We start from the raw sequence: 10,739 nt of genomic DNA on the forward strand, positions 1-10,739 counted from the left end.
TGGAAACTGTAGATACTGTAGAAAGTTGCTGATAGCAATTCCCTAGCAGCAACCTGCCTTGAAATAGTCACAAGAATTACATAACTGGAGAGAAAGCAAACACACACACACACACACACACACACACACACACACACACACACACACACACACACACACACACACACACACAGAGCGCACACACACACACACACACACACACACACACACACACACACACACACACGTACACACACACACAGTTCCATAAACTGTTGTTTTGGTTAATCAGTTAATATCTCATGTGTGTTTTTGTTTATATGTGTCTTTATGTAGGAGAAAAAACGAACAGAGGCTGCACTGAGTGAGCTGCGCAGAAGTTATGAAACTGAAGTGTGTGAGCTGCAGTGTAAGATCCAGAAGATGCAGATGGTAAATCTCACAGCTTTCTGACTGCATTTCATTTTTACTGCACCGCACCACATGCAGGTCAATAGAGACTCCAGCATCACATAAATATGAATTTACTGTTCACATAAATTAAGCTTTTTTATTGTGATTTTTCAACAGTTGAACAACACCGTAATGACATCCAGTGATATGTTATCTACACAAAAAGAAATTAAAAACATACAAACAAAATACCACATTAATAAAAAAAGAAAAATACAAGATGTTTAAGAAAGTAGTACGCTTTCAGATAAATACGAGCAGGGCAATGGAACAGCTGGCAGTTTCTCTTTAATATGCTCTATGGTAAAGTAACGTTCAATATTTGTTTTAAAGTATTTGGGAAACCCCTAAATTATTATTTAATTTGTTCTAACTAAAGTGAGTAAGGTGGATGAGTTCTTACATCTAAGCATAAGGTGTCTGTCCAGCAGATGATTAAGATTTGCATTCAATTATTTATTTCCAACTTAATTAACCTTTAACTTTGTAGTGCACGAGAATAAGGCATCAGATCAGAGCTAAGTAGGACAACCATTAAACTATACATTACTTCAGATGAAGTCTGAAACATTTAAAACAAGTTATACAACGTTTTAGAAATACAAAGGTGTACTGTTGAAGTGTCCCGATGAAATGAGTCAGGCTTCGTTACAAGGACTGCATTTAGATGCAAACTAACAGCTTATTAAAGGTTATCTGTACATGTTTGGTAAAAACACTGTTCTGCTTAACAGCGGGATAAGAGAGGTTCCTTTAGCAACAACAGTGACTGCATTCACTAAACACTAAGACCAATTTCTTCCCTTTGACTTGAAATCCTAACATCATTAAATGTCTCCACTGATAGGAACGTCAAAATGACCATGATAGTGTGAATAAATGTGTACAGTACATGCTGTTACAACAGCAACAGCGTGAGGGCATCTACATTTAAGTACATCTGGAAGTTAGATAATCTCAATCCTAAATATGTGAACTTGTCCATCAGATCGAGGAGAAATACAAGAACGTCACGGTGAAGGACGAGAGCCCAGCGCTGAAGAAGAAGATCAATGAGCTGACCCTGGTGAGACTACTGAGTGCACTTAAAATAATGTCTTTAATGTCACTGATTTCTGTATGAGCCATTTCTCTTACTTTTCTTAACACCCTTACATTTGTGTTCAGGAGAACCAGCGTTTAAAACAAGAGCTGTTGAAGTCTCAGACCAAAGTGGCCTGTCTGCGCAGTGAAATGGACTCTCTGAAGACAGAGCTCACAGACCAAAGCATCAGCTCTGAACAGTAAATACATGTTGGGGTTATTTGACTGGATTTATCTTAAGTCGTTTTGATTTTAGTTTCAAGTTTGTTTTTTTGTTTTAGTTCCCATTTGGTTTTTGCAAGACGCAAATGGGACACATTTTTTTCTTTCTCATAGTGAGAAAGAAAAAGGATTGTTACATAATACTGCATTAATCCTCACACATAGACAGACACTCTTTTCCTACTCTGTCAACTCTAAACCAATAATTACTGAGTTGCAGAACAGGTTTTTTCCACTTTCTTCTTACCTGACTTGTAGATTTATCTGAACCTAAGAATATTTAATATTTGCAACCTGTTCTCCACAAAAAAAATAACTCAAACTTACGTACATTTCAAACCTATTTTGAATTACAAAATGTCTTCGATTTGGATGAATAAAGTGAATCAATGTGGCCCCAGTCTGCTAATCAAACAATCCCACCATTGAGATCATTTGCTGCAGAGGGACAGAGAAAGGCAGAGGCCTCGCTCCCTCAGAATGACAGACAGGTTCCCGGGGGTGTTATCATTTCGTCACAGCTGAAACAGGATATCCTGGAGTGACTTCACACACACAGTAACTTCTTCAGCAGCGTTACTAAGCAACAGAAACAACATGACCAGTGGCAGGATTACACTCCGCCTCCTCGGACCATCTCAGTGACGGTGTTCACATTGTTGTTTCTCTGTCTTTGTGTCAGGGTGATCATAAAATAGCTGTGATGTCTTAAAGTTAATCAGTTGATCTGACGTCAATACAATCTCTGGGTGTACTGATATTCATTGGGATGCAGGGAAATATATCTCCTTTTTATTAACAGTTTTTATAGTCATTGATTTTGCATATGGTGTCCTTTGAGAAAGGAAAAAATAAATTTAGACTGACACTATCTCAGGTTATCATCACTTTGATTGTTCTCCTTTGTTTGATTCATAATAATTAACACTTGTTGTGTTTTGTTGCAGCGATGAGGAGCTCATGAAACACTTCGCTGATGAGCGGGACATCCTGGAGAGCCAGATTGAGATTATGCAGTAAGTCAGAAACTGCACCAAGAATTTACACAGATTCTAAAGGAAAAATACGGTGTATTGGCGAATACAAATTAATCCAATAATGATTTTTGTTCTTTCTGTGTGGATAGGTCAGCCAACAGGAAGCTGCATGACAGCAATGATGGCCTGAGATCCACCCTGGAGAGGAGCAACCGGGTAACACTCCATAGTTCATTGAAAAAAGAATACAAATTCAAAAGCTTATTTAACATATTGGGTTGGATATTGTGATGATTATCTATATAAATATTCAGTTCAGTTTTTGGTCATTTAACCATAAATGTGATTCACTTTGGCTATTTTTGCTTTACAATTTTAGGGTTTTTTGCAAGACATTGAAGTTGTATTGCAGTGTAATATATTTGGTAATGCATTTCTAATTTGTATTTACTGAAAGACAAAGAGGAAACCGTGGCATGCTGATGGTTAAACCCTATTATATAATGAATACATAAAAAATAAGCATTAATTGGAACAACAAGCCAAACATTCACTGTGTGACTGATTGTCAATGTCAGGAAGCTATGAAACAACGGAAAGCTTATTTTTAATTGTTGTGTGTTACAGTCTGGTAACGTTGGATCACCAGGAGAAATTAAGGAGAGAGCAAGAAGTAAAAGCATCTGCTTCACATCACCCTATGCACTAATGGATCGGTAAGAACTGCAAACAATGAGGAGGATTAAACATTTCGAATATTTCACCTGATTGAGTAAAATGCTCTTGTTTGCTGAATGGAATAACAACCACCAGTGTGATCTTGGTGAGATGATGACCATCCTGGTCCAAAGTTACACATGGGGTGCCAAATCAGGCAGCAATAACACCTGCTCTGCTTTCATTTTGTACCCGGTAGGCTCAGAGTGAATTGCTTATGTTTGCTTGAACTAGAGTGGAATAACTAACTCTGCCAGATTTAGAAAGCCCTCTTTAAGCAGTCTCAATTTATATCATTTTAAGTATCACCAAATCTTCTGACCTTGTGTGTGAGTGCTTCTTTTTGAGTATATATGAAATTATATTCTTCTTTTTGAAAACAGGTTTGGTTGATGAACACTTTACATTTCATTTACTCGGTTGCATATTTAATTTGAGATGTTATACAGTAGATTAAGGATGATTAGGAGCTTCAGGGTTATTTTTTTAAGAACAAGCTTAACATATTTTAATCTATAGGAATTATATCTCAAATACAGAGTTTCAAATATCAATAAAATATGATTTTCTCCTAGCACACATGAATGTGTACACAGAAAAGGTATTTCTTTTTGGTTGTTGTCTTGCATTGAAGAAAGAGTCAACTTACTGATGATTGGACCAATATGTTTAACTCACAGCAATTGTAAAAGGCAGAAATAGATGTTTGGATTCACATAATCTCCTGACCTCTTCCCCAGGTTCAGCCAGCGTATGGAGGATTTCCCTCCTGTGTACAGCCGCCGGCCCAGCTGTGACACTCTGGCGTTGGCTATGTGTGACCCGGGCCTGAGGCGCAGAGACAGCAGTGAGTGTGAGGAAGACAGCCTGCCTGAAGTCTACACGGACAGCGGCCTGTCCACACTCAGAGGATCACACGTAGGCTACGACTCAGAGCAGGAGGTCAAAAATCTAGAAGAAGAGGACAGGAGGGAGGAAAAGACAGGGGAGGAGGACAACCATGACAGCATGAATGAACACAACTCTGACACTGATGTAAGACAATAAGAGACACAACTGTTTTAGTCAATAGTTTCTACTACTACTAATACTAGTTGTTTTAATTGCTACCATAATCAATCCACGACCTACATACACTTCAATACCATATGCCTATCGAAGCAATTAAGAGCTAACTATCTTGCCCAAAGACACTTTGACATGCTGAATGATGAAATGTGTTTAATGTTGTAAATACGTTTGGCTCTTTTGATAGTAAAGGTTTCCAACTATAGTTATGGCTCTCTGTGAGGATATCATCATTCTCACATGCTCAAAAAGATCATGCTAATGTAGGTATCATGTTTACCATACATTAGCATGCTAACATTTGCTAAGTCCTCTGTATATAACAAAGAGTGCAGCTGAGGCTAATTTGCAGGTTTTCTAACCTAAACTACAATAATGAACAATGAAAATTAAACTTGATGACAGTGCTACATGAAAAGGAATAATCCTCCGGGGGCAACACCTATCTGTACAACATTTCCGCAAATGCATTCAACAATTCAGACATTTTCATGCCCAGAATATGGAAAGTAAATAACTGAGATTTTTCTTTTTCGCAGTACTTCAAAAATAAAATGCTTTGCAAGAGTTACTATCTATCCATATCGTAAATTCTGTCTGATTATATTTTTGTATTAATGTCTGATTCTGTGCATGTGCATCACAGCCAGCAGATACTCTGGACGGTGAATCTGCTTTCGGGTCAGACGGCAGCTCAGTTTTGGACTGGAACCTTGAATCCATTAGCGTGGTCAAACCCCCGACCACCAGGAAACCCCTCAGTGCCATCAGTGTTCAGGTGAGAATATGTGACAGCTACAGGCCAGATTTCATGTTGATAATCATAGATTTCTTTCACTCAAATTAGATTTTGGGATTTGTTTTCAGGAAAAATGTTATAGTTTTTAGCTCCCACACACCATTAAGTCTAGCAATTGATCAGTTTGTCCTCTATTAATCAGAAAAACGGTTGTGTTATGTAAATTAGAAACTCTAGCTGCTGTCAGTCGGGCTTTAGATTTTATTTGATGTATTTTTTAACATAGCCTGTCCTGCAACGGTACATAAGTCCCTCATTTCCTTCACTGAAGAGAGTTGATGAGAGGCCAAGATGCAAATAAGAAAAGCAGCAGTTGAAAAGTGGTCAATGCTGAGGACAACATATATTCATACATCATATTTTGTTAAATTTAACATGGCATAAATGTGCAGAATACAAGTGTTGCATGAGTGCCTCCCTTCCCTACCTGTGCTCTGCCTGTCTCTCCAGAAGGAAAACAAAGACAGCGCTGACCTGGGTTACATGACGTCAGAGAAGGCCTACAGGATCGTGTTGGCAGGAGACGCAGCTGTGGGGAAGTCCAGCTTCCTGCTTCGTCTCTGCAAGAACGAATACAAACTGAACTCCAGCGCTACACTGGGTGAGCTGGAGAGACTAAAACCAACGTTTGGAAATCTTGTGTTCAAATAACTTTATTTATAGCTTTATTTTCTAACTTAATCCTCATTGACCTGTCAAATAATGTCACCCAAGAATTGCCATCTGACTGGTTAATGATTAATTTCTGCACAAAGTGACATGTAGTCATAGCTACAGTACATATTCAGTAATCTGATCAGCCACTGAGCAAGGGCCTGACTACTTATTAAACTGTGTTCCAGCTTTGTGCCAGCATGGAAGTGTGACTTAACATGCTGTGTCTCCTTTGTGTATTCAGGAGTGGATTTCCAAATGAAGACACTAATCGTTGATGGAGAGCCCGTCTTACTACAACTATGGGACACTGCGGGACAAGAGAGGTGTGTGTTGGATACAATTTAAATGCAACAATATTCATTATAATATATATTTAAAAAATGTATTATGTGCTGCAATTTTTTTTTATGTATACACACGTCACACACATAAGCAGACCTCATGTATTTATACATTTTTTTTGTGTGTATTTTGAACCCTTTCCTCCCTCCTCTCAGGTTTCGCAGCATTGCAAAGTCGTATTTCCGCCGGGCAGACGGTGTGTTGCTACTGTACGACGTCACCTGTGAGAAGAGCTTTCTCAATGTTCGAGAGTGGGTGGACATGATCGAGGTAATGTTTTCTGCTAAAGAGTTGCTGACTGACAATGTTTGTATTTAGCAAAGATAAGTCACAGAAATGATCAGAATAGAGTGAAAATGAAATCTATCCACTCAATTCGTTATCTCAATTCGTACCGGTAGCATTTCTGTTTTTATAAGATGTGAGTTACTGTTCATTTGAATTTCAAACTAAATGATCATGATGGTTTCTCTCTTTGTTACACGCAGCAGATATGTAAGTGTTGGATGTGCATTGTTTACATTGTTGACATTTCTGTGATTTTTTTATTTTGCATGCTGTATGTGTATGTCATGTGCGGTCTTTGATGGTTATTAGTTAATGTATTCTGTGTAATCACCAAGTCAGTACAACAATATATCAGTTAACACTATTGAGGTCATTAATATTTGGATTTCTAATGTATTTATTGCTGTTTAACCTTGTTCAATTATTTTTGTTTGCATAACAGGACGTGTCCCAGGAAGATATTCCCATCATGCTTGTGGGTAATAAATGTGATCTTAGACAAGATGGCAATAACTGTGTCCCTACAAGCTATGGAGAGAAACTGGCCATGGTAATATCAAACAACCAATAACTTTACTAAACTTAAAGTCTATTTTAATGAACTAACTTTAAACATTTGGTACACCGCCTAACCCCTTACTCCCCACATTGTCCTATTTTAATCCAAATATACAAAGCCTTATTCTTAATGTCTTCACCCAACAGACCTACAACACTCTGTTCTGTGAAACTAGTGCCAAAGACGGCTCTAACATCCTGGAGGCCGTGCTGCACCTCGCCAGGTGAGACACTGTTTCTGAAGAATGCACATCACACAACCAGGACGTTTGTCTTAGTCTATAAGTATTTTACTCCTCAGCAGACATTTCAGATGTTAAATATAGGTTTAGTTATTTTATAGACTTGCTTGTATTCATTAGCTGTTCCAGAGGACATGTGTTGTATATGCAGGTCTGCCCGCATGGCTTAGTGGGATACTAAACATAGCTGAGAAAAATGATTTGTTAAAGGTTAAAGTTCAATAATAATACAAAAAAAGAATAAGGACCTCCTTGTACTGCGTGCATTATAAAACAGACAATGCCCTGTAATTTTGTCATTTGCTGCCCTCTGGTGTGTAAAGTAGAACTGCAAAGGAAAACTAATATGGAGGTCAAATGTGCAGTTTTCCTGTGAATTTTTTAACTCTTGCATTGTCTACAACTATTTTACTTGCATACATTCTTGTTTTTTGCGGACTTGGTTTTCATTGATTTGAGTGATCTTAATCAATTACTTGTTTGATCTATAATATCTCAAAAATAGTTTCAAATGTCTATTTAGTTTCTCAAAGATGATGTCTTTAAATGTCTGGTTTTGTCAGTTCAAAACAAAGGTATTTCATTTAGCACAATATAAAACAGGCTCCTTTAAAAGCTGAAAACAGCCTTTTCTGATATTCTGCATACAAAGATTACTAACGATGAATAAATCATCATATCATTTCTGATCAGAGAAAGCGATTAGTCGTCATCGTTGCAGCTCTAGTCATATTTGTTTAAGATCTATATACCGTAGCTTCTCCTGTGTTGATCTTTTTGACAACTAATACTGTAAAATATAAATGAACATTACATTAAAAATGTTTTTTGTTACATAAATGTCTTATTTCTTCTGTTTTCCTTCCACCCTACAGGCAGGTAACAAAACAGGCTGCTTTTGATGACAAAGATCAGTATCGGTCGCTGCCCAAGTTAGATGCTCCCAGGAAGAAACCCAACTTCTCCTGCTGCACCTGATCACATCCATCTGGACCTCATCACAGGTGGAAAAAGGACTACAAATACAGAAACCTGCCAAAACAGTGTGTGAATAACTAAAACAACTAACATGTGTATGAAGTGAGCAAACAAACATGTGATAATTGCAGAATACCCGCAACTTCTCACTGTTCAGATTTAACTTGTAAAATGTATTGAGCTGTTATTTCAGCTTTGTGTCTTACTGTTCTTTATTATATGGATGTTTTATTCAGTGGAACTTCTTGCCATGTGAAAGTTCTGTTCAATTTTGTTTTGCTATTACATATATATTTACATAAGTTCCTTCCACATATATGATTTGGTATGCCCAAAGAGACACTGCCATGCTATGAAGAAACTCCAATCAAATCATGAAAACAGAAAGACAGCTGTGAAAGTGAAGTCAAAGGTGTGAGAAGGATTTGAAAGTATTTCAGCATGTTTTTAGTAAGATGAGTATGTTACAATTACACATACAGGTGATGGAGGGTCGATTTTAGTGAGCGAATAAGAAAATGAAGACAATTAAGAATAGACTCTTATCTAATTGATAACTGTGGCACCTATTGAGTTACCTCATGTAAGTGCCAGTTTGTTTTTGATTATGCCACACATAGTGTCAAACTTTATGCAAATGAACTACATCAATATGAAATGAATATACTAAAAAGTATGGAAGAATTTAAAGCAAGTACCTCGTCCTGCTCATGAACGATGAGCTCTGGTTCAATGTGTGTTAGTATTAGACTTAATTATACTTGCTCGACCCACTGTTTTTGTTATATTACCCTACAGTGTTACATTTATTTTTGACTTTGAAATCAGGATGAATATCATACTGTTATAGAAATTGTGTTTTTAGTTGCATGTTTTGCAGATCATTTCCAATTTGCACAAATGCTTTAATTAACCTCTGTATTTTATTTTCTGGTACAACAAAAGTAAGGTGTGTATAAGAGATGTGGCAGGTATAATAACCTTATTTCTATCGGATACAGGACATGACTGTAAATCAAATGTTATCTTAGCAAATGTTCACTACTGATCTTGTATAATTCGTCTTATTATTTTATAATAATAACTCCATGTGTTATGCAAATGTGCTTAAAGGGCGTGTATATACGTGCATATGGCTTAAGTCTAATGCTCAAACAGCACCAATCTTTCTTACATTATATTTGGGGGGATGTATCTGCTGACAGCTTTGTTTTCCAAACTTATGTTGTAGAATTTCGATTGAACAAATAGTAGATAACAGTTTCCATTTCAAGCTTATTTTCATATTTCGAGTAAATGTTAAACAGATTACGTAAAGGAAATTCAGAATGAGAATTGCTGTCAGAAAAAAACAAAATACATGCACCGTTGTGACAAAGTATGAAGATGATGTCAAATATAAAGAACACACATGTATACCACACCTAATAAAGTGTATACACAACAATACAAGAAAATCAACTACTCAGATTAGAGCCAACAGTTTTGTAACTATAATGTAACTTCTCTACTCAAGACAATCTGATGCCCACTTTACAGCGATTGACCAGGTGTGGGGAAATTAAAAAGCAAGCATTGTTTGAACCTTTTTAATGATTTACACAGTTACTTCCCTCACTCATGGTGCTGTACATACACCAGCAAATGTGAATGTAGCATTGAACCTGTTGCTTGGCTATTTTTTTCAACAAGGACAAAACTTCTTTATGAATAAATGTCTCAAGAGATGCAGCTGTATTATTGCTGCCTTTGTTATGTTTCTGGTCTGGTTTGTCATTTGACAACTGTATACATGTATTGTATGTTTCAAAAGAAATGGGTTGGGAATACTTTCCAATACAAAAGAGGGTACAAAACAACAACTTGTCCAGTGTCCATACAATGCTCACTCACTGGGTCACATGACATGTAAGCTATTAAAAAAACAGGCTTGTCAATTAATATGAAAACATACACTTCAATAACAATATTAATTTAAATACTAAATGTAAATGTTTCTAATGTTCGTAGAAACGTACCATCGAAACCATGTCATCAACCACCTATCCTACGATATAATAATGTAATCTTTATAACTATCTACATATCTATGTGACTATTTGTCTGTGTCTCATACTCAAGCAATCTGCACCCACATTATAAAGGCACAAATGACAATCAGGGACAAATCAATAAATCAGATAATTTATTTTTGGTTGCTGCTTCAAAAAAGCCTCCTGTTATCCATACTCCCAGAGCGTCTGCAAGTGTCTCAGAGCATGGCTGTTTGAATAAAGGCGACATATGTTAGGGATTTTGTGTGTCTGTTTGTGTGTGTGTTGTGCGTGTGTGTGTGTGTGTGTGTGTGTGTGTGTGTGTGTGTGTGTGTGTGTGTGT

General features: G+C 37.0%; 1 protein-coding gene across 1 annotated transcript in view; it reads left to right on the forward strand.

Moving 5' to 3' along the window:
- The window catches only part of rasef (RAS and EF-hand domain containing), a 21,934-nt gene extending 12,165 nt beyond the window's left edge, over positions 1-9,769 (forward strand). The window contains exons 4-17 of the mRNA XM_010776144.1: positions 316-411; positions 1,421-1,498; positions 1,600-1,715; positions 2,685-2,753; positions 2,864-2,930; positions 3,342-3,430; positions 4,172-4,466; positions 5,146-5,277; positions 5,749-5,899; positions 6,197-6,278; positions 6,453-6,567; positions 7,028-7,135; positions 7,291-7,367; positions 8,261-9,769. Coding sequence (XP_010774446.1) covers positions 316-411; positions 1,421-1,498; positions 1,600-1,715; positions 2,685-2,753; positions 2,864-2,930; positions 3,342-3,430; positions 4,172-4,466; positions 5,146-5,277; positions 5,749-5,899; positions 6,197-6,278; positions 6,453-6,567; positions 7,028-7,135; positions 7,291-7,367; positions 8,261-8,363 — 1,578 coding nt within the window. The 3' untranslated portion in view covers positions 8,364-9,769. The remainder of the gene's footprint in view (positions 1-315; positions 412-1,420; positions 1,499-1,599; positions 1,716-2,684; positions 2,754-2,863; positions 2,931-3,341; positions 3,431-4,171; positions 4,467-5,145; positions 5,278-5,748; positions 5,900-6,196; positions 6,279-6,452; positions 6,568-7,027; positions 7,136-7,290; positions 7,368-8,260) is intronic.
- Positions 9,770-10,739: the final 970 nt, after the last annotated feature.

The sequence above is a fragment of the Notothenia coriiceps genome, unplaced genomic scaffold, assembly GCF_000735185.1.
Source record: "Notothenia coriiceps isolate Sejong01 unplaced genomic scaffold, NC01 NC01_scaffold00016718, whole genome shotgun sequence".
NCBI lineage: Eukaryota > Metazoa > Chordata > Actinopteri > Perciformes > Nototheniidae > Notothenia > Notothenia coriiceps.